Consider the following 25,906-nt stretch of genomic DNA (forward strand, 5'->3'; position numbering starts at 1 on the left):
TCCAAAGGATCTTTCCTACAATTTCCTTATTTTTGATGTTTGTGTTTCAAAAAAGATTCACCAGTCTGTTAATGCTTCCTTAAGGTAGTCTAAGTACCCTAGACTACCCAGAGGCTATGCAAAATTAGCCATGGCATAGTATTGCATGTAAAGATGTCAGAAGACATACTAGGAAGATTGTCAATTTCCTGAAGTTTCAACAAATTATTTAGTTTTTTTGTGAGAAAAAAAGGTAAAGTCAGCAATTTTCTTGAAAATAAAATTTATTACCAAATCATTAAGTCAAGGGATAGAGTACAGACTGTTTAAAGGCTACTTATCATAGTTGGGACGGCACAAAGCTCCAGAGGTGAGTCAGACGGTGAGACAGACCGATGAGTAAACAGTCCTTGGCTTACAGGTTTGAGGTTGGTCCGTGCACAGTCCACAGTATAAATCCAGCGGGCAGTGAAGGTCTTTAAAAATCTTCAAATTATTACTGCTGGAGTTTCCAAAGTCTTGTAGTGACACGTCAGTGACAAAATCCAAAATGTCTGACTGAAAACTGTGCCGTCAACTATTTATACTCAATGATTCAATCTAGAGAGTACAAGAAAAATTTAGAACTTCCATTGATATGCTTATTACTGTTCTAAAAAATATTGTAATAAATATTGTTCTAAAAATATTGTAGTAAACACGACTAATTGAATTTTCAGAGAGTTCTAAACTTGACTAATTGAATTCAAGGTCATGGAGGACAGTGACCTTAAGAATGTTCCAGACTAATAAAACTCAGGTCATGAATGGGGAAAAATGACCTACATAACTAGTTTAAGATGCTTTGTTGAAAAATATAAAACAATTTCAATGTCACTATACTTGATTGTAAGAGAGCATCATAATTATAGGTTTTCCTTTGAAAAGCCGCTGATGTAAAAGTGCTGTAAAGTTTTGATGTATTGAATAGGTGGTATCTTTGTTACGGATTCAATAACTTCATATCTGTTGTTCATATGGGAAATACTACACGTAAACACGTTTTAGAATCATAAGTGTAATTTAATTTTTTTAGACCACAATTTTCTTTGAAAGGGTTAAATTTGTAATAAAGGCATGAGTGTTGCTCAAAATTATGGGGTAATGGGTGATTGTATGTAAATTATTTCGAAACACAAAAACAGCAACACCCATATTTTTCTGGTCATATTTTTAATCCCCACCCTTCAGGCTACAAAATATGTTATTTCTAGAAAATGGCAATATTCTTGGTATTGAGTAGTTCCCTACCTTAAGTCAATAATAAATGAAAGTGTTTTTATGCCATTATTGGCTGTTTACTTACTTTTAGACAATTACTTTGATTCAAGGTCTGGTGTCACAAAATAGACATGAACACTCTGATATGAGCAATTTAAGTTACGTGTGTTAGAAAGATTGCTAAAAGTTTGTGAAGGTTTTGGCCATTGAGAACTTTGCCTGTCATATTCACATTGTATTTATGGTATTTACACGACTAGCAATATCCATCGTCTATAGCTTCAATTTAATATCTAAATTGTGAAAGGTCAGAAAATATGCGAATTACAAATTGAACGTAAAATTGCAAAATTTTCCTTCATTTCTACAGTTATTAAGGTAGTTAAATGTACAAGTCAGTATACATAGGTGACATCAAATTGCTTAATATACGGCTAGTTTTCAATCGGATTCGAACCCACAACATACGGCATCAGTCGCCTAGCTGAGAGGCCACAGACAGAACCGCTCGGCTAAATCTCCACTCCCAAAAAAGAGTGGTTCAATAGCCGGCTAAGTTGTTACATTATATCTTTCATCACTTTACGTATCCGTATCATCAAACTAGCAAAATTCATAAACTTTTGTCATATTCTTCCTTCATTCCTTCTTGCTCCGAACTGGTAAATATGCAAACTACCCTAGTGCAGAATATAAAACTGCTTAATGGCCACTTATTAGTGCCATATCAAAGGATATCATCAATGTACATGGCATTTTGTCAACTTTGGTAAAGTCTACACAGATATACATTCCTAATAACGATAGTCTTTATTAGTTATGTAAAATGCTATACTACTTTCATATTTTTATACCAGAGTATTTTCAATCAAATTTTGTCAAAATATCAAAATATCTAATTATGTGTAATGAAGAAACTTCATTGCATATACAAACAAACATGGTATCATTTTCATAAGTCTTAGACAGATAAACAAATACACATACAAACACAAAGACAGACATACACAGAGAATTAAATACATCAGTACCACAATAGCTCATTCGAATGAACACACAAGATAAACACCCTAGTCACTGTAACACTATTTTTCCCAGTCCTCTGTGCCCCACTGATCATGATAATTCAATGTATCTTCCCTTGCTATATTAATGGTCAACAATGAGTTAATATAAGTCAAAATATTACTTCAGAACTTAATTTTTGCTTTAATATGCAACCCACGTCCTCCAAAACCTAATCAGACCTGGTTAACATCACAAAGATTTGTATACTTAATTATGTGACTTTTGATGAAGAACTTTTGGAGATATCGACGACATACATTCAAAACACGCATACACAGACATAAAGAGATACATATTTTACAGACGCATGTATCACAGACACACATACAGACTAACACACGCCAACCTATGGCATAGGCCCACTTTGGTGGACTACAACCACCGCGTGGGCCAAAAATAACGGCATTTCGTGACTTTCACTGGAGCTGCAGCTCCCTTTCATTATTGATTAACAAGTAGCGACCACGCCATGCGAGAGAACACAGTGATGCGTCTGTCAAACGGCTTGGTTATGTAACCTCGTATAGTTTACACCTCCATGTCGGCCAATAAGCCGAGCAGTTGCCTTTCTCACAGAGGACAAAAGCGAAGATTTCCTCTTAGGCTTTGTTAGTGCATTTGCAAGCCTATTCCAGAATTCATCTTCATCCTGCTCAGTTTCAACTCGATGCCATTCGAGGTATGTTATGGAACTCATAATGTCGTGAATGACTGGTGAAATATCTTTCCCTTCGATGTTTTCTTTAAAAATTGGGATTAGTTTCTGTCGCTTGGTGATCCAGCTATCCATTGCCATTTCGGCTTCATGCATACAATACCCGCTTTCAAGGAAGGCCTTTGATAGGATCAAAATAGATGCACGGCTGTTCTCGAAGGCTTCATTGATGTTTTTGAAAATATCTTCAAAAGTGGAAAAAAAAACTAAGTATTAAAATAGGGGTCCGCATATGATATGGTATTCTAATACAAAAATGTAATTACTCTTAATCGAAAAATACATACAAATGTGAGGCTTGTTGAAGAGAACACTGGAAAAAAGTGGAAATGCTACAATGTTGTTTTAGACCATCGGAAAATTCAGAGTCATATTACCCTCTCCTAAAGGAAAGTCGCGCTCATGTAGCAACAATTTTCGTTCTTTCTCTTTCTCGAGACGGGCCTCTATAGTTTCGACAAAGTCTCCATCTTCGCTACTATATGACACCATTGCATCGTATTTCTTGGTTTCTATAATGAAGAAGGCATCAGCTATGTGTTAAAGGAGGTAAAATGAAACATTTCCGTGTACATTATATATGGTCTTATTTTATTAATTTAAGAAGTAACTTCGAATTTTTGGTAGTTTACAAATTACTGATAGAGCGGTTGCATTAAATTTTGACCCCAGGCGACTAAAAGAATGGGTTAAGTGATGACTTTTTATGTATATACGAGAAATGCATGCCATGAGATAATTGACAATCTACAAAGCAAAACACCTCGATAATAAACCGCAGCAAGTTGCCAGATGGTACTTGCTACATTTTGAACCAACTAGATTGTGGTTAATTTGGGATCAATATTATCAGAAATGAAATTTTGATTTTGTTTAAAACAAAATCTGCAATATCGAGTTACTCTTGTACTTGCGTCAACAGTGGTGCGAAATCTCGGTATGAAAGAAATAGGAGGGATAATGTATGTTGTAATTTTGGCTCTTGCGATAGAGACTGTTTGTCACACGAAAAGGGTATTATATGTTTAACTAACCGTCCCAGTCATAATCATCGTCGTCTTGAAAGAACTTGACCAGTTTGTGCCGATACCGAAAACCAAGAAGCACACAGACTGGGATGACAAACACCAGTAGGCAAGCTGAAGATATTCCTAGACTGAGCCCTAGTTTCGACTTGGCTGTAAACGATAGAACTATTTTTATTAAAGGGTAATTTTAAGTAAAGATATTGTATTACGTATGCCAGGAAATAGAGTCATATGAGGGATGGGGCTCAGACGACTTCTACCAAAAATTTTGAAGGTTTAGTTACTCTAAATACAGAGTACATGTAATTGAGTGGCACCCCTGTTGCAGAAAGATAGTGACCGATCAACAGAAGTTCCTAACCACTAACCTGAATATCTCTTGTACAAAGTGTTTACATACAGCTATTAATTGTTTGTGATAATTGAAAGTGTTTCTTTACACATTTATGTGTTGAGTATGCTTCTAAGTGTGCCTCACTTTTATTTTGCTATCCTGTGATACAATATTCAAGTCGTAAGGGAGTACTCGTTTTTTAACGGGGAGAGGGATGGAACTTAAGTGTCAAATGAAACGCAAAAAGCGACCCCCTCGAAATTAAATTTCTAAAATTCGACCCATCCCAATGCATCAAATGTAAAATGTGATTCCCATCAAAAAGAATTCATCAAATTTGATTTATTAACCTTTTGCACCCTATGTCCCTGGGGTAAATAAATTGGGCCCTTCAAAAGTGTTTGGAAGAAAAAAGTGACTCTTCCCAATTTCTGATTTCACGTACAAATTAAAAAACAGCTGCCTCCCCCAGATGTCACAGTCCGTATCAATAATATCTAATCGACATATAATTCCTCATTTCACCTTTGAACTTGAAAAATCCTTTTTGAACTTTCCAAATAATCACTTGGGTGAAATTCCAATATCATATTATGTTTTTGACATCTGCTTTTTCAAACAAATATTCTCATCACTTACATTTATATCAATTGTCAAACATTTATAGAAGCACAGATTTATCTAGTTTTGTACTGTATAAAATATTCATAGTTTCCTCACAGATCACTATGAATCAACACTTTTGGTGCAACTCCAAAATCAAATTTCTTGCACACACATGGCCTTGTTATCACCCTAGTCTAATCAAGTACATTAATATCAAAATAATGAGTTTATAAAATACACAAATTAAGTTAGTTTTGAAGTAAAAAAAAACTTATTCATAGTTTCCCCATAGACTACAATGTATAGTTAATCAACATTTAGGTGAAATTACAAAATCAGTTTTTTGCAATAACTCTATACAGACCTTCGTAAAATTTGACCCACCCAACATCATTGATTGTAAAATTTGACCCCTTAAAAACAGGTTCGTAAGGTTGACCCCACTTGATTTCCACCGACCCTCTTCCCGTAAAAATACGAATGCTCCCTAAAGTATCTCCAAGTTTCGAAGAATGAAAAAACTGTACCAAGAACGTATCATATTCCTGCTACAAGGACTGCATACTTATTTTGATTTTTTTTACATTGACATGCAAATGGAGAGCTCGATGTCACGAGAGCGCTTACAAACATAGACATGTCATGGCTTACTTCATGTTTACATTAGTAATATCTGCTGCTTTGGTTTCATGCATCTTGCATTCATCGACGTCGGACAGAGTAACTTTACCATAGAGGCATAAATGTTTGAATCGTTCCATTACTATCCTGGGTAGCTTGAAATTCCAGATAACATAGTTTTCGGTGGCGACATTTTGAGACGAATCAGAGATTTTACTGAACTTTGTGGATTTATCATCATTATTTTATGTTATTATCAGAGACGATTACATGTCACTGTGCGATCTTTATAATTGTCCCCAGTTAATATACTATTTAATCACACAGGCCATATTGTTAGTGCAACTGGCTCAGGATGTATATTCACAAGCTCCCAAACTAAAGTTTTAGGTTTCCAACGTGAACCCATTCTCACTTGTCGTGTTTCCTTCACTTACACCGAATATAATCATACCGGAGAGGCTATCATTATTGCGAAGGAAAAAATAGTACGTGTTTGTGATAAATATACGATCTTTCCGTAAACCTCACGGATGAAAGTTGCGATCTCTTCTCGACAACGAGATCTGAGCCTTCTATAAGGTGATAAACGCCTGAGGAATTGGGAGCAGGGGAAAATGTACTTCAATGTACGGAAAGTTTTCACTATTGTTGTTTCTATTCAGGGTCGCTATCATCACATAGTCTTGGTCGTAGTCAACAGCCCCTCTCCCCTTTTGTGATGTTCTGCGATAACACAATCCGAAGAAAATATGCAAACATGAAACGGTTAGATTAACTTACTTATAACATGAATTTTGAACCGACAATGGTCAGTATTGTTTGAAAAGTCCACAGCTGTGTATTGCACTAACGTTGTTCCTTTCCGGAATACACTGCCTGGGTTATGGTTACTGAACAGTATGACGTCATCAGAATTTTCCTCAACAGATGGTACCAGCCATGTTACGTTGGTGTACGCCTTTCCGCTTTCTATATATTGTGTTATATCTTGTGGACATCTAAGTATGACTGGTGGTATCAAATCTTCAGGGTAAAAAAATGCTGTGAGACTCGTATTTTTCATCGAAAGACAAAATAAACTAAGAGTACAAAGAAAGGCTTATAGCCACGAATGCTTCATGATTGCTGGAAAAGTAATCTTTGTCAATAATGTCACATAAAGTTATATATATATATATATATATATATATATATATATATATATATATATATATATATATATATATATATACATTGTATACATTTTGTGTATTTTGCTCACTGCTTTAATAGTAATTAGAACACTCTGAGATTGTTGGACAGCCTCTTGCGTAATATAAGGGGCGTTCACTGTTGGCACTATGCTTCGCTCATGGTACGTATTGCCGTTAGAGCACTCTGGTGAGTTCATATTTTCAATCCTCAACAATGTGTAACCGTACTCTCTGTGCCCAAGTTCAGAGGTTGCCATAAAGCCATTATGGTGATAACCGGGAGGGCACATTGTATACATTTTGTGAGTGTATATATATATATATATATATATATATATATATATATATATATATATATATATATATATATATATATATATATATATATATATATATATATATATAGATAGATAGATAGATAGATAGATAGATAGATAGATAGATAGATAGATAGATAGATAGATAGATAGATAGATAGATAGATAGATGCAGGCTCTGACTTTTAGTGTCCTGTGTTAGCCTCAAGACGAGGGAAGAAATTATATTTCAGCAGTATTATTTACATGAATGTACATGTACTCCCAGCTCGCTCTACCTACATCTAATTGCATTTGATAGTTAACGTAATTAGTTCCCTGAAATAGACCATACTCTACCAATATGACAGTATCTTCCTGTCCAACCGGGATTGCACACACAGCCGAGATATCGGTCACAGGAAGTTGACGAACCATCTAAACAGTCGCACGACACATTGCAGTACTGTCCGAAGAGATTCTTGGGACAAACTGAACCAAAGGGTAAAGAATCCATGGAAAGGATGACAACATCATGAAATCGGGTCTAGGTACGATTTCGACCAGTATTTTATCATCATTTCTGTACATATAGATTCCAACGTAGCCATTAAAAGGAAGACATTCCCTTGTAAATCGGAGGTGTAAAGTAACTTAGAATTAGCTTACGTTATTGTTTTAAAAATGTGTACGTCAATAAAAGAAAAATGTTATTGAACATAAACGAATGCAATAAGATCTTCAAAAATGAGTGGTGTATCTGACAAACTTTACGCGGCTAAAATAACTTTGTTGGGTTCATACGATTCAAATTCAACGGAAAAATACGTACCAGTCGAAATAGTTGCTGATGCTACGTACACATGGTTATATTTATCAGTTACTTTACATTGGTAGCGACCAGTCCATTCATCAGTGATGCCTATATTAATTTGCAAGTGAGAGGTCCTGCAAGCAAAGCGTGTATGTATGCACGTGATTTTGCCATATTATGAATAAAAATATATCCGACATGACACTTTCCGGCTAGTTACGAAAACATTCACTCGTTCTCTGATCAGATCCAACGTATATTCGACAAACAAATCGATAGCTATAACATTATCAATTTTAGAGATGATGTTTGACTCATAATTGATTACCAAATGTACATTTGCCACTTGTAGCATGAACCAAATCTGAATGTAGTCGTCATTTGACACCTAAAGGCCAAATCTGTACTTCATTAGCCTAGTGTGTTTGGGAAAACGATATCTGTGAAGATATATATTTGAAAGAAAAAGGTATTGTGTAATTTCATGACCACATAGACAAGAGATTTGGCTATGAAAATTTGCATTTGCGATTTTCATCAACGCAATATGCATAAGCACTATATACCTACCTGCCTGCTACCCACCCACCAATCTACCCACCAAACCCACCTACCCACCCATCCACCTACCTACCTACTTACCAACCTATCTACCTACTCCCTACACGGATCCTAACTCAATCCAAAGCCATACAAAAGTGTTGGTGTTCACTACTAAGGGACTTGGCAGAAATTACAGAGAGGGACCGGTGTTTTGGGGGTTGGGTTGGTACATTTATAAGAGTCATAAAATTTTACATATGCTTTTGGAGAGGGTCACCATTTTGCGAAACTATAAGAAGCAAGATGTGGCCGATACAGTGCTTTATACACAAATATCAAATTATAGCAAAGGGAGTCTGTTGGGCAAACTATTAACAATCATTCCCTACGAGAGAGACTACATCTGTTCTTTCTATATTTTTGATGATTTATGTATATGTACTTTACTTAAAGAGGGCGCAAAAAGTGCATGTTTGTACAAGAAATTTGACATTGGTAATACATGGTATGCCAAAATTTGGGACATTTTTTTCAAATATGAAACTGCCAATAATGATTGTGCATATACAGACGTTGAATAATTGACATAAATGTACTTGATTAGAATAAGGTAGTTACAAGTGAATGTGTTTACTAGAAATTTGATAGAGTCGAATTTCACAAAAAATGTTGATTCACTATACATGGGAGTCTCTGACAAAACTGAAAATAATTTTCTTCCAATTAATAGCGTACAATATATGTGCACATATGGATACTTGACATAAATGTACATGATTATGTGTACAAGAAATTTGATTTCTTAATTTCACCAAAAATGTGGATCTACTGTTACTAAGGAGTTTATGATAAAACTGTGAACAATTTTTTTCAATATAAAACAAGCAATATTTGTGCATATGTAGACGTTGGATAATTGACATAAATGTATTTGATTAGAATAGGATGGTTACAAGAGCAAATGCCTACAAGAAATCTGATTTTGGAATTTCGGCGGAAATGTTGATTTACTATACATGGGAGTCTATGATAAAACTGTGAATAATTTTTAACAATATAAAACTAACACTATCTGTGCATTTATCTGGGTTTTTCGGACATAAATGCACTTGATTAGAGTAGGGTTGAAGGGAGTATATGACAAAACTGAAAATATTATTTTTTCTGATTGAAATCTTGCAATATTTGTGCATATATAGACATTGGATAATTAACATAAATGTATTTGATTAAAATAGGATGGTTACAAGTGCATATGTGTGCAAGATATTTGATTTTGGGATTTCACTGAAAATGTTGATTTGCTATACATGGTAATCTATGAGAAAACTCTGAATTATAATTACTATACTATATTAAACTAACTAAATCTGTACTCGTATAAGTGTTTGACAAGTGATGCAAGTGTACTTGATCAGAATAGGGTGTTTAAAGTGCAGATGTGAACGGCAATTTTGATATTGGAATTTCACCTAAAAATATCAATTCACTTCTCCTGGTTGTCTAGGGGTAAACTATTAAACATTTTACCGAACAAACGTGCTATATCTGTGTATTTATTGGTAAATACTATTCAATAGTGACTTATAGGCCGCAATAAGTTTCTTGACAAACAGTAGTGCTCAATCTACAATAACAAGCAAAACTATGACACATCTACTATCCCTTTTGATTTTGAGTATCCAATGGTACAGCGAATTGTTGATAAAATTATTTATTGTGAAATGTGATCTTTTGTCATCAAATTACTTGAAACCTTGAATAAAAGTGATTATTTGTAAAGGTTCAACATTATTAGCTGAAGGTTGCAAGGTCAACTGAGATTTTATGTTATTCGCCTTTGACATGCAGGGTGAGGATCACTGGTTTTTGGACATGAAAATGGAGGACGATCACTTTTACCTGACAAACACTGTTTAAGGATCCCTTTTTTCGCTTAGCGTCATTTTGAACACCGACCCTGTAATATCTGTCTAATCCCTTAGGCTTAAGAGGCTGTGAAGATGACCCTATATTTGAAGAATAATGCAGATGAAATGAGCAATACATAATATTAAGAATGGGCAATTCCAATACGGAAAAAAGTAATTCTGTCTGTTAGTAATTCTTTTACGATCGAAGTGGGCAAAAAGTAAGTCTTAAAATGTCAGATAGCTAAAAGTTACTCATTATTTTTGCCACTAGTAAACACCTACCCAAAGAAGCGAATATGGTTGGAGAATCCTAGCTTTAGAACCTTCGAGTGGTAGAAAATATATTCATCGTTGAGAGACCATGCTGTCATGTTATACCATTCTTGAAACGTCTTTGGCAATGCTATATTACGAGCTTGACAGATTAAGAACGACGTAGTGCCGTATTCAACGTCTTGGTGCTTTGGGAAAATCTTAATCACCGGCTTAGCTTTTAAAAGAAAAAAGCTGCTGATGAAGACACTCAATATAAATCATTTTACAAACACACACACACAAACAAACAAACACAAACACATGTACATATGCATTCAAATCATTTTGCAAATTATCATTTCAAGTTATTTTGCAACGCCCATCAAAACATAAGTTCTTTCCATTGCAGAAACGAATGACCTGTTCTCCAGACGGACAGACAGACAGACAAGACCGCGAGTTGAGTACATTATACATTTGCAATCAACAGTCAAGGAAGCAAATGAAATAATATGTTGATGATCAGCTGTTGTGAAGTACAGTAATTTTAATGCGCGAAGTTTATTGAATAGAGAAGCATAGTGCCTTTAAGTTTCGGGCGAAATTATAAACTATAGCTCGCTTCTCAATTAGGCTTTATCATAAATAAATTCATAGCCATATAACAAATAGTAATTTCACACTCTCACCATTTGGTTGGGTCGTATGGCTACCGCTGAATCGAAGATGCGACCGCATAACACCCGTCGTCGACTAGTGTAAAGCGGCCGGCTTTCTTACCCGTTGCCTTACGACGCAACCAAATGGTGATAACGTAGGATAAACGGATACAACGCAACAAGAACAACAACGGGTATAAAGAACAACAACGGGTATAAAGAAGTCAATTTGATTAAATTTGACATAAATATCAAGAAAAGTCAAGCTATCTACTGTGATCTACTTTTGAATCAAATACCTTGTCTGTTTGAAAGTATTATTATTAAAGTCAGATATACAATACTTCTTGTGAAGTGTCCCTAGATTTTTAAGATGATATGCTCGATGCAGTATCGCAAACATTCTGGATATAATAAAGAATTTAAGTACTTAGAATTTTCCCAGACTGTTGATGTAATCATATTTTACTCAGTCATGCGATCTTCAGGTAGATTTCGTGTCAACCTTTTTGTTTAAATACGGCATACCTATGTAGAATCAAACGATTGTTGACAGTAAAAAGATACGACGCTTCACAGGTATAATTTGTTACAGCGTTTTGTAAGTAAAGAACAATTCGGAATGATCAATAAATAGTTTTGATTTGTCATTGTTAAGTTTTTAAGTAGTATCTTTCTTAAGACTACATTTTTCATGTATTATTGAGTTGCTAGCTGCCAAGCAGATTATAAGCTTATGGTTTTCTAGATCTAACGGGGAAGCAAACTGAGAACATGAACTAAACAAATGTGTTATCACTATCAATCAATCAATCTATTTATAAAGCGCCTGTATCCTATAAATCAATAGTTCAAAGGCGCTGGACAGAATTAAGCAAAAGCTTTAGTGAATAAGTAAGTTTTCAGGTTCTTTCTGAAGCTGGTGGCTGATGGCTTCTGTCTAATTTCAAGAGGAAGTTTATTCCACAGTCTAGGCGCGGCGCGCGAAAATGATCGACCACCGTAAGAGTCAAGATTGTAGCTTGGTTCCTTCAAAAGACATTTAGCAGATGAACGGAAAAAAATGTGTTATCACTATTCATCATTAGGAGGCTTTACTGTTCATAGAAAAAATAGGATAGACTTACGGATATCACATGCAGGTCCATACCATCCCGCTTTACACTTACAAGCACCGTTGAAAACACTACATTCAGCATCATTCTTGCACATGCAAGGCTTATCGCATAGAAAGCCATATTTTCCTTCGGGACAGCCTTTGATGACACGAGAAAGAGTTCAGTATTTACATGGTGTAATTTGTTTCTTTTGCAAACGAGTGGTACCTTGGAGAGTTGTATGGTACATGGCTATAATTTCAAATGTTTACAATCAAAAAATGTATTGTTCATGTAGAAATGGATGGCAGTTCGATGTTTTGCTTCCTTTTTGAGGGGGGTATCATCATTTATCTTTCAAACGTTTAAGTAGGGTCAACGGGTATAAAATTGTGCGAAGCATCAGGATAGGAATCCTTATTTTCTGTCATCGAAAGTCAAATGCATTGGTACATATTGCATGACAATCTGAATATCACACAAAAAAAGAAATATGATAATGAGAGTGACACATGTTGGACCAAGATAATCAGAGGCGCTGTCACCCCAATTGTTTATTGTTCATGCTGCTGCCCATCATCGATATCTGCTAGTGCTACGTCATGGCTGGCGTTATAAGGCCATATGTCACCTTGGATGCTGCAAAGATATCACTTATGGTGACTGTTTTAACCAGAAAAGCATAATAATTCATTCCAGCGCGTAAAGAGGACATCTGAACCCTTAGGAGCTGCAGAGCTCAATAATGTTCTTTGTTCTGGCTAATCCAATGCAAAGACAGTGGACGATGTTAACAGGCATTCTACTCTCTGGTATGTATCACACATAGATTCTGCTTGTCTGTCTGTCGTCGAGATTCATCATGTTATTTCGAATCGAGGTCCCAATCATGGAATACTTGGTTAACCACTAAATATCTTGTACATCACATAGGGAACCTATATTTGCAAAGGTCAAGTGAATGCTGCTACTGGTGTTTTAGTGATTGCAAGTCATTAATTTATACCTCACAAGTACTTTAAGCACTTGGTGTTAAACCACACTTTTTACAGATGGGGATTTGTCCGAGCGGTTTGACCGTGATGTCTTCGCTAGGTGACTGGGTGCCGTACGTTGTGAGTTCGAATCCGATTAAGAATCTAATGAATTTCCATCTCGGTTTTAGACACGATGAATAAAACCACTGGCGGAAAGAATAAACGGGTCTGTACCATTTAATTAAATTTCGTTGCATAGGTTCCTTGGGATAATAGGTCTTCTCGTAAAAGATAATCAAGTTGTGTAGATACATACCAAAAGTTTGTTTCGGGGCAATTTTCAAAAATGTCAAAAACTCTTGTTTTCTGAAAGAAATCATACCAACCCTATGTGGGGTTAACGTTTGTTACAAATAGGGTTGATTGTTACAAATACGGTTCACATGTCAACCCTATTTGAAACAATCAACCCTATTTGTGGGGTTAACTTTTGTTACAAATAGGGTTGATTGTGATTTGTGGGGTTAACTTTTGTTACAATAAGGGTTTATTGTTACAAATAGGGTTGACTGTTACAAATAGGGTTGACATGTCAACCCTATTTGTAACTATCAACCCTATTTGTAACAAAAGTTAACCCAACATAGGGTTAGTATGATTTCTGTCAAAAAAACTAGATTTTTTGACATTTTTGAAAATTGCCCCGAAACAAAATTTTGGCATGTATTTACACAACTTGATTATCTTTTACGAGAAGACCTATTATCCCAAGGAACCTATGCAACGAAATTTAATCTGACGAGCAGTTTCAGAGAAAATGAGTTTCGACAAGAAAAAAAAGAAAATCGTTCCCAAAAATACGAATATGCATATTTCATCAAGATTTCAACAAATACGGCCAAGTTTTTTTGAAAATTAGGTTTTGTTACAAATAGGGTTGATCGTTACAAATAGGGTTGACATATCAACCCTATTTGTAACAATCAACCCCTTATTTGTAACAAAAGTTAACCCCATGTAGTGTTAGTATCATTTCTGCCAGGAAACAAGATTTTTTGACATTTTTGACCGAAATTGCTGAAAATTGCCCCGAAACAAACTTTTGGTATGTATCTGCAAGACTTGATTATATCTTACGAATAGGCCTTTTATCCCTGGGAACTGCACAACGAAATTTGATCTGACGAGCAGTTTCAGAAAAAATGAGTTTCGACAAGGAAAAAAAGGAAATCGTTCACAAAAATACAAGTATGCATACTTCATCAAGATTTCAACAAATACGGCCAAGATTTTTTGAAAATTGGGTTTTGTTACAAATAGGGTTGCTTGTTACAAATAGGGTTGACATGTCAACCCTATTTGTTACAATCAACCCTATTTGTTGACATGTCAACCCTATTTGTAACAAAAGTTCACCCCATAGAGGGTTAGTATGATTTCTGTCAGAAAACAAGATTTTTTGACATTTTGACCAAAATTGGTGAAAATTGCCCTGAAACAAACTTTTGGCATGTATCTACACAGCTTGATTATCTTTCACGAGAAGACCTATTATCCCAAGGAACCTATGCAACGAAATTTAATCGAACGAACAGTTTCAGAAAAAATGAGTTTGGACAAGGAAAAAAAGAAGATCGTTCCCAAAAATACAAATATGCATATTTCATCAAGATTTCAACAAATACGGCCAATTTTTTTTTGAAAATTAGCTTTTGTTAAAAATAGGGTTGATTGTTACAAATAGGGTTGACATGTCAACCCTATTTGTAACAAAAGTTAACCCCATATAGTGTTAATATCATTTCTGTCAGAAAACAAGATTTTTTTACATTTTTGACCGAAATTGGTGAAAATTGCCCCGAATCAAACGTTTGGTATGTATCTGCACGACTTGATTATATCTTACGAATAGGCCTCTTATCCCTTGGAACTGTAAAACGAAATTTAATCTTACGAGCAGTTTCAGAAAAAAATGAGTTTTGACAAGAAAAAGAAGAAAATCGTTTCCAAGAATACAAATATGCATATCTCATCAAGATTTCAGCAAGTACGCCAAGATTTTTTGAAAATTAGGTTTTTGTTACAAATAGGGCTGATTTTTACAAATAGGGGTTAACATGTCACCCCTATTTGTAACAATCAACCCAATTTTTCACAAAAGCAATTTCAGACAGATAAGTTTCGACAAGGAAAAAAAAGAAAATTGCCCCCAAACATACAAATATGCATATTTCTTTAAGATTTTAATAAATACAGCAAAGTTTTTTTTTTAATTATGTTTTGTTACAAATAGGGTTGATTGTTACAAAGAGGGGTGAACATGTCACCGAACAAGTACCCCTATTTGTAACAATCAACCCAATTTGTAACAAGGCAGTTTAAGAAAAAATGAGTTTCGACAAGGAAAAAAAGAAAATTGCCCCGAAACATACAAATATGCATATTTCATTAAGATTTCAACAAATACGGCCAATTTTTTTTGAAAATTGGATTTTGTTACAAATAGGATTGATTGTTACAAATAGGGGTAATACAGCACACAGCTCAATCGGCTATAGACCAGAAGTGGATGAATACGCCATATAATACTGTTAAAATCCTGAATCATTACTTATATATAAGATTTTCTAATTTGTTCTAAAGCACGTCTATGTGAAACAATGGCGAGGTAAAGAATTTCGTCCCAGAAAAATTGTTTTGCTCAAGCTTGTGCCAGAGCAGAGCCAGAAAGTCGACTGTCACCTGCTTTTGCTAGTTTATGTCTAATGTTGAAAGTGAAGTGTCAAGACAAGGTTCATGATACTGATATCCTTTGCTAAAATATCATGCCCATCGTATTATGGCATTGGCAAATCTGGCCATTTAAACATTCACACTAGGATGTCTGATGCCTTGGTAGCCCTGGGAAGGGATTTAGAGACATGTGGTTTTAAAGAACGTTGATACACTAATTCCAAATTCTACCTCGTGTATACTGCTGATCACCTTTTAAACTCATTAAGCTTGCGCGACATTAATTGCTCCATATCGAAATTCGGCCTTTTTCGACAAATATCGTCTTTGTGACCTGTCTTCATTACAGTAATTTATAGTCGTGTCTTTTTGCATATGCTTTTACAGCTTCATTTACTACATTCATAACAACAAAGCAGAAAACACGTCATTCCTGTCTGAGTATTTTCTGATGGCCCCGTGAAAATTTCAATCAGATGTCTTTCTTGTCATGTAGGAGAGGGAAATATATGGTCATTTGTAACATGCCCGGATGTTTTCACGCTTTCGTGATGGACTGAGTCGCTCGCATCAAGAGGGAGGGTCATCTATATCTTGTATCCAAGTATGGGGATGATTTTCGCGCAACCACCCTTTAAAAAACGCCGACCTGCCACCCTGTAAATTTTAATGTCACGTCTGCACAGGCAAGAAGTGCACACTTTGTTCATGACTTTTAATGGTATATTCCTTTGGAATGTAAGTCGTTCAAACCTATTACCTCATAATACAATTCATTGTCGTTCATCAAAAATCGTGAAACGATACAAAATCTGTCCCTTAAGAATCCATCCAAAATCTTATCAACAATGTTACTGTAGTACATGTCTTTCTCGATAATTTTCTCTTTTTTTAAATTGAAATCGACATTTTTTCTTTGTATTGAAGAAAACATAAATTTTTACCTATATGTTCGATCCAAACACCATATGATATAAATTTTTGAGTTCCCACATATCCTGTCACGAATACTGGCACCGTAGACATTCGTGTATCTATGTTTTTGACGTCTACCTTTAATAGTGCGCTTCGGCGAGCAGGTATACCGTCAACTTGGGTTCTGTTGAACCACTGTTCATCATACATTGCATGCGGTGGGAAATCTGTCTGTTATAAAAAAAAATGTCTGGTGCTTAGAAATATCTTAAAGGCCTAGATCGTGAGCTTCGCATACCCGAAATGTTAGTTTCACTCAATCATTTCTGCATTGTGGTATTTACTAGCTACACTTTATTTTACAAAACGTTGATATGAAGTAATTGTTTAGACGAAGTTGTCATTTTAGCAATTCGCAACGCAAATGTGTTATGTCAGCAAGAGGTATTGTTTGCGTTTGAATTAAAATAACCGTCTGAGATGCAAAAAAAAAACAAATTACACATGAACATACCTCATATCTTAATAGTGGTATGGAAACTGTAATACTGTTGCAAGAATTTATTGTTTGACATTACCATAAACGGTTGGCGGAGTGGCTATGATTTTGCCGGTGTCAAAATGTGGCGCCATATTGACTCTCAGAAGTTATTACTGATCGTCTGTCGATAAGTAATACTTTTTAGCATAAAAATTGAAAAATGCACATTTGGCGACTGGCGACCTCTAATTAGAAAACGAACGCTGCACGCAGGATATTTATGCTTAAATGCGAAACGATTCTTTAAGTATTGCAGTTAGCGCAAATATCAAATGCACCCTACTTGCCGCACAAAAGATCTGGCAATTAGATGTAAAATATGATAAGTCGAATTAATTATTCTGTTGAGCCGACATAAAGCATGAATGTACTTACCTTTTGTTGAAAAACTGTTTATATTTCGACTAATAATTCGATTTCATAGGATTTATGAAGAAGCTGTATGTTGACACTTGGTTTCATTTTTTCTACTATTTAATTTGTCATTAGAAAAGGTAACAATAAAAGAATTCCAAGAAATAGAGTCAGTCCAACTGCAACTATTGAAGTCATCAGGAAGAGCGGGAGTACAGCAAAGTCTTGACACAGTGTGGAGAAATGAAAGGCGTACTCACCCATTTCTTCAATCTTCAAACGATCTTTATTAATAAAACCGACGTTTCGGCAATACACAGATTGCCTTCCTCAGGGTAAAAACTAATAGATAAAGCGGATAAAATAGAACGTGTCAAAGGAAGGTGGAACGACTACAGGAAAGTAAAATCATGATGACAAATCCTCACAAAGACTAAAAAAGGCGATAAAAATACAGTACTCGGAATAAAAACACTGGAATGATGTAAATACAGGAATAAAAATGAGAATGTGAAAATCAACATAGGTAAAATGGAGAAGGGACTCTACTAACCTAGATCGTGTGAGGTCTGGATGGAAAATGAAATGTCATTGTCAAGGGAACCCTAATGTACATGTTGAAGAGACGGAGCAAAAGACCCCCTAACTGGAGAACAGAGAGGGGGGGCTTACAGAAAAGTGGAAGAGAAATTACCCTTCTTTACGGTTGATACCAATGGGTGACAGCGTTTCAAGTGTAGTAATGTATGAAAGTTCAGTTTTTCTTCTGAGTTGGGTACTAATAGAATGCATTTTACAAATGCCACTTACTTGAAAATGAGAAAGATTGTGACCGGGTTTGTTGAAGTGTTCGGAGACCGGAGTGGATTTTCTATTGCGAATAGTGTAGACATGCTCATATATACGTCTCTTAAACTCTCTTTTCGTTTCACCAACATATTGTTGAAGGCATTTTCGGCAGGTGATGACATATATTAGGTTGCGTGTATTACAGGTGATGTTACCGACAATATTGTGAACTTTGCCATTATTTGTGCTGGTAATTGTGTTGGTTTCAGCAACAAATTTACATTGGTTGCATTCACCACAGCTTTTTGTTGAACCAGGATTAACGGAGTTTGAGGGCCTTTTGAGTCTAGCCCGTACGAGAGATTTCCTGATATAGGTGGTTGTTTATAGGCAGTGAAAGGAACATCGGTAATGGCTTTGGCGATTTCTTTATCGTGTGCAATTATTCCCCAGTGTTTGTTAAGAATGTTGGAGATTTTGGGTAGACTGGGATTGAAAGTAACAACAAGGGGTATTCTCTTTTGACGTTTATCGGCGTTTGTGGATTTGGGCGTTATTAATTCTTTCCTGTCAATTTCTTTCACTACATTAATTTGTTTATCAATCTCCCTAGCATTGTAACCGCGGTTGACAAAATGTTCTTTCATCTGTTTAGTGGCACTGTCAAAGAGGGTTTCGTTGGAGCAAATTCGGCGATAGCGAAGAGTTTGGCTCCATGAGATTGATTTAAACGTATGTTTGGGGTGACAAGAGGTGAACCACAGGTAGGTGTGGCGATCGGTGGGTTTGCTGTAGATGGAGGTGGAAATTTGGTTGTCTTGGATGGTCATGAGAGTGTCTAAAAAGGGCAGGCTGAGTGAACTATATTCCATAGTGAATTTAATTGTGGGGTGAATTTGATTACAGAATTGGAGGAAATTGTGTAGTTTAGTCAGGCCATGTATCCAGATGAAACGAACATCATCAATGAATCTTTTCCATCTCTGGGGTTTGAAATCGTGACCGTGTAAAATAGATTTTTCGATCTTACCCATGGCAAGGTTTGCGTATGACGGTGCGACCTTTGATCCCATGGCTGTACCATGTTTCTGTAAGTAAAAGGTATCATGAAAAACAAAGTAGTTGTGGTTGAGAATGAAATCTAACATCTCTATGAGAAGTTCCGGATTGTCTATATTGGATGATGTGACAAAGTCACGAACAGCGTTGAGACCGAATTCATGTGGTATGTTGGTATATAGTGATTTGACATCCATGGTGACGAGAAGAGCATTGTCGGGAACGTTGGCTTGATCGATGTCTTGAAGATGGTGGTTGGTGTCTTGTATATATGATGGTAAGGATTTGACGATAGGCTGGAGGTGGTGGTCGACGAATGTTGCGAGTTGGGCAGTAAGAGCTTGACATTGGGGGATAATGGGACGAAGTGGGGTATCTTTCTTATGAACTTTGGGGAGTCCGTAGAAGTGACCGGGTTTGGGTTCAGGAGGTAGGAGTTGGGAAGCTGTCTTGTTAGAAATCCAGCCCTTTCTCTTCCAGCGATTGATTTTCTTCTGGAGTTGGTCGGTGTATTGTTCAGTGGGGTCACAGGGAAGTTGTTCATAGAACTGTGTGTCTTGGAGTTGTTTATGGCATTCAGTGGCGTACCAAGTGGTGTCCATGACAACGATGCTGCCTCCTTTATCAGCCGGTTTGATGACAATATCTTCTCTGTTCTTAAGTTGTGTAAATGATTTCCGTTCGTTGGCCGACAGGTTGTCCCATGATTTGTTCCAATTGTAGCGGTTAAGGATATCACCTTCTACCATGTTAAGAAATCTCTCTAGATTTTGATTGTTGCTGGCAGGGGGGATGTAGGAAGATTTCACTCGAGGGAATATTCTGTGTACTTCGTTGGCCTGAGTGGTATCATCTTCATCCCGGTATATATATGCAAGTCTGCATTTTCTTTTGAATTCTGCAATGCCCAGTTTGAGTTCGTTGATATTAATTGTTTTCGGTGTGGGGCAAAAAGAGAGTCCCTTTGAAAGAACGCTGATGTCAGAGTCACTAAGTTTAATGGTGGAAAGATTGATCACAGCTTTGGGTCTTTGGGGTTTTTCACATTCTCATTTTTATTCCTGTATTTTACATCATTCCAGTGTTTTTATTCCGAGTACTGTATTTCTATCGCCTTTTTGAGTCTTTGTGAGGATTTGTCATCATGATTTTACTTTCCTGTAGTCGTTCCACCTTCCTTTGACACGTTCTATTTTATCCGCTTTTATCTATTAGTTTTTACCCTGAGGAAGGCAATCTGTGTATTGCCGAAACGTCGGTTTTATTAATAAAGATCGTTTGAAGATTGAAGAAATTGGTTGAGTAAGCCTTTCATTTCTCCACACTGAATAAAAAGATCAATTCAGCGCTTGATGTTGGTATGAATACCTTATGCGTTTGCGTGTGCGCAGACTTGTTGAGCTTCTGTCGAAGTAGAGACAAAGAAATGTACCTTTTTAAAATATACGCTGAAGTTTACTTCAAGGCCATAGTGACTTTCAAATTGTACTTTCACATCAGATGTTTTGAAGATTCGGTTTTCAATAACATACCGTGCTTTAACTGCTCTATACAATGTAAACATACCTATAATAAATCAAGAATTTGTGCATTACTTTACATACCTTCCAAACCAGTATCTTGCAGATTAGTTCAAATAATGACAATTAAACGTAATATTATACATAGAAAGGTAGCAGAAAAATGGCTCTATTGCCTGGAGGACGTCCTGGTGAAAAAGAGGACAAGAGCAGTGGGAGACCTGTGACCTCTGCCACAGATGACGCAGTAGAGATAACATTTGCATAATGCTAAAATTCCTTACGATGTAACTTCTTATATACATATATATATATATATATATATATATATATATATATATATATATATATATATATATATATATATATATATAAAGAGAGAGAGAGAGAGAGAGATAGATAGATAGATAGATAGATAGATAGATAGATAGATAGATAGATAGATAGTGTGTGTGTGCGTGTGTGTATATCTTGCGCACGACGTTTTGCTCTATAGCTAGAGCTTCTTCAGGTACATCTAAAGAGGGCAATTGAATAGACACATCTCAGTAGTCTTGTAAACGAATAACAGTGAAGTTTGTTCAATTGAGCGTACACAGAAGTTATATGATTGTGATTGAAACCTTCAAAAATACATTACTTGTGTAGAAAACTTTGAATATGACATTGCTTGTTTAGAAGACTTTGAAAATGTATTGAGTGTATTTTTGAAGGTTTCAATAACATTCCTAAAACTTCTGCGTACAACCGTACAATTCCTGAAATGCCTTCTGTTAAATATTTTAGTAGGCTACTCTTTTACTTTATGTCATAGTTTTAAATATTCCCGGGTATACTACATCCCAGCTTTAATACGACTATCTTAAATTATGCTCTTTCATGTATATGTTATTTTTACAATAATACTAATTGATATGCTATTGCATAATTTTCAAAATTAATAACGTTACAATTAGGATGTTTTCTAAAACCTTTTATCCTCTCATTCTTACAATCAGCTAAATTACTTTCTTTAGATTCAACCATATTGTCTAAAGCATTAACGAAGGTTAATGGGTTTTTCAAAATATATTGAGTTAATTACTTAAACAGAATGATCGTTATAAAGAAAAAGAACTTTGCAAACGACTTAAATGTTTTGAATACTTGAGTATTTGGAAAGACTATTAATTGGTTTAACCACATGCAAGCTTTAATATCACATTCTAAAATTACGCTCTGTCATGTATATATTATATTTACAATAATAATAATAATAATAATAATAGGTTCTTATATAGCGCACATATCCACAAGTACATGTGATCTAGGCGCTTTACAATTATTATTACCCCTGGTCACTGGACCTAATATGTTACCACTCAACTTACTGGGAAGCATTCAAAAGCTCTGATGTGCAGCAAATCAGCGCAGCAGAGCTGAACGCACACATTACAACTACTGTCCTATCAGGTACCCATCACTCCTGAGTTGGGAGAAGCAGTGAGGAATAAGGTGCCTTGCTGAAGGACAAAACACCATATCCATGCCGGGGCTCGAACTCACTATCCTGTGATCGTGGGTCCACTGCTCTAGCCACTGGCCCATGATGCCTCCCTCCCTATATCATTTACTACTAAGAGCCACACTAATGAATCATGAAATAAAGGGTGTTTTTGTTGACTTACATTTGCCATTATTGGAATCCACCTTGAATTCTGAAGGCTGAATGTTTTGTGTAGTCATGTCCACTTTCCATTTCGGCTCCCCAATCGAGAATGAAAACGGTATGTTCTATAAAACAATAATACATATAATATAGTTGATATTATCCTTGTAACATACATATGCCTACTTTCAGAGACGCAAACGTCGGTAAATGTTCATCAATATCATGAATAAGATTTTACTGCTCATAAGAATATATTAACAGAACAAACACGGATATGTTAAAAAATGGATGCACTTGTGTATCTTTTGTTCATGGGGGACGTGAGCTCCTCACTTTCTGACGTCTACATGCAAACGATTTCCATTTATAACAAGTAAATATGTTTCGCCTAATCGAATTTTATTAGGACATTCTTAGCAGACAGTTAATGTAATACAAGTATTGAAAGTGAAACTTTTGAGAGCAATTTATCATTATTTATCAAATCTGGCATTAACTTCTTAAAAATCCCCTTTCAGCAAAGTCAGTGTGATGGTGATGCAGAGGACTAAGTTGTAGGATTACGTGTAGTGACTGGTGAACTCTATGGCTCATATAGATTTGTATTTTCTCAAACAAAAAGTGCTAAAAATTCAAATGGTCGACCTATATGTTCCATACTTCAACGAGTTAACATGCAACAGATTAGCAAACTGATTTGAGAGTCCGTCCACAATGTATTCGCGAAACGTTTTTTACTGTAACCGTGTAGTGCACCGACAATACTGCATAATAAAAGTATAATACTTACAGTATTCGCATGGATTATTGCCTGTATTTTAGCTGAACAGTGCATATACAGATGAATACAGTCAATAATCCATTGCTTGTAATCAGCAAGCCTGTATTCATGTGAACTCATGTGCATTCACGTGTATTGTTCTATAATACAGGCAATACATTAGTGTGAATTTATCTGTCTTATTACATATTGATGTTGTATTCAAACAAATGATCTTGGCGGCCAGAGTCGTCAGTGAGAATGACATTTAGGCAACAGTGCCTCCGATACTGAAACATTGCTTCCAGCCTGTGTGCGAAGTAGTTACAAATTATGCTAAACTAAAGCAAATTTCCTTCATGATCTAAACATTGTCATCACTATGGTTTGAAAACCAAGCCTAAGACGTACTACTCCTTTTTCTTGCTTCCTCGTCGGCATGGCACATGTTTCGTTGTAGAATGGCGGCCATCCCTCCACGTCTTCAAGGATTATTTTGACGGTGCAAGTGGACTGACTCTTGTTCTGCATATAACATTGACATGACGTTGATTAGAACACATCAATGGCATATATAATTTTAAGTCGACATTTTCATGTTAGGAACTGTTCAGCTTTTTACTGCCGGGATAAGCATCCAAAATCTTCTTATGCCAACGTCAAAAGTAAGTTAATCACTATTTTCGAGATTTTCATGTTAGGGACTGTTCAGCTTTTTACTGCCGGGATAAGCATCCAAAATCATTATGCCAACGTCAAAAGTAAGTTAACCACTATTTCTATAAATGTAATGACCCTGTTACAACCGATAACGTATTAACTAACCGATAACGTATTAAACCCGATAACGTAGTAAAAATTTACCGATAACGTAGTAAATCAACCGATAACATAGTAACGAACCGATAACGTAGTAAATTTTTTCTAACAGATAATGTAGTAAAAATTTACCGATAACGTAGTAATTTTTCCTAACCGATAACGTATCAACAAATTTACCGATAACGTATCAATGAACCCATAACGATTAAATCAAGCGATTCCGTAGAAAAGTCAACCATTACCGTATCAAAACAACCGTAACATATCAAGTAACTGATAATATCTGATTAAGCGAGTCATGGGGAGCGATAGAACGATCGATTCATACTTAGATAGATAGATATTAGATAGATAGATAGATAGATAGATAGATAGATAGATAGATAGATAGATAGATAGATAGATAGATAGATAGATAGATAGACAGAGAGATAGATAGTTAGATAGATAGATAGATAGATAGATAGAAAGATAAATAGGTCGATCGATGTATCGATAGTTAAATCGATCACTCAATCGATAGATCTATCTATCTATCAATATTGGATAGATGGTCGGGTGATCGATCGATCAATCGATCGATACATAAATTGATGGGCAGGTCGATCGATAGAACGAAGAATCTATAAATTCGATAGAAAGATAGATAGATCAATTAATCAATAGATCGATCAATCGATTAGATAAATTGGTCAATAGATATATAGATAGACCTATAGATCGATTTGTTATCACATTGTCTCGTACTCAATTTTGTTTTCTACAATTTATTTTTTCCGTTTAGCTTAAATTGTTACAAATTTCTGCAGCAAATCAATCGTGCTTCGACTGTTTTCATAGTAGTACGAACGACTAAGTTTATCTAAATGTTGTTAAACTACAGAAATTGGTTTGGGAAGTTGTTTCTAGTCTTGCTATAGTAGCTATACAGTTTAATTGAAGTTGGGTAAAATTCAAAGAGATCGTACAAGTACTGATGAAACAAAGGCAGGGGAATGAGCGGCTGTTGGTTTACACAGAGAACCCTACCGAGAAAGAAAACTATGACGTGTATGTATTCAGACAGAAAGTATTGTTGGTTGTAATAACAAGATTAGAAACAACTTTCCAACCCCATTCCAGAAGTGTAGCAACATTTAGATCACGTTAGTCGTTTGTACTGCAACAAAAGTTATACAGGCAAATCGTGGGAATACTCTGCTTCGCATATACATGTGATTATCACAAAACATTTTTTAGCAAAGTAATCTGACCAGCTACAAAACGGAAGACCCTTTTTTCCTTCGGGACTGTTTTTTGGCTCTAGCAGATCAAATGCAATACCGCAATCACCGACAGCCAACATCGCAAATTTTGCACACATATTGGATACGTAAGCGAAAGAAGTAACTGCGTATAAGT

At 35.7% G+C, this 25,906-nt stretch overlaps 1 protein-coding gene across 1 annotated transcript in view; it reads right to left on the reverse strand.

The window, feature by feature from the left end:
- Positions 1-251: 251 nt before the first annotated feature.
- The window catches only part of LOC139118806 (uncharacterized), a 32,675-nt gene continuing 7,020 nt past the window's right edge, over positions 252-25,906 (reverse strand). Inside the window, exons 6-17 of the mRNA XM_070682283.1 lie at positions 24,095-24,208; positions 22,940-23,045; positions 21,185-21,318; positions 17,039-17,240; positions 12,415-12,543; positions 10,656-10,863; positions 7,936-8,051; positions 7,464-7,595; positions 6,395-6,637; positions 4,057-4,200; positions 3,400-3,534; positions 252-3,207 (exon numbers count right to left, since the gene is read on the reverse strand). Of these exons, the coding sequence (XP_070538384.1) occupies positions 2,804-3,207; positions 3,400-3,534; positions 4,057-4,200; positions 6,395-6,637; positions 7,464-7,595; positions 7,936-8,051; positions 10,656-10,863; positions 12,415-12,543; positions 17,039-17,240; positions 21,185-21,318; positions 22,940-23,045; positions 24,095-24,208 (2,067 nt within the window). The 3' untranslated portion in view covers positions 252-2,803. The remainder of the gene's footprint in view (positions 3,208-3,399; positions 3,535-4,056; positions 4,201-6,394; positions 6,638-7,463; positions 7,596-7,935; positions 8,052-10,655; positions 10,864-12,414; positions 12,544-17,038; positions 17,241-21,184; positions 21,319-22,939; positions 23,046-24,094; positions 24,209-25,906) is intronic.

This window comes from Ptychodera flava, chromosome 19, assembly GCF_041260155.1.
Source record: "Ptychodera flava strain L36383 chromosome 19, AS_Pfla_20210202, whole genome shotgun sequence".
Lineage (NCBI taxonomy): Eukaryota > Metazoa > Hemichordata > Enteropneusta > Ptychoderidae > Ptychodera > Ptychodera flava.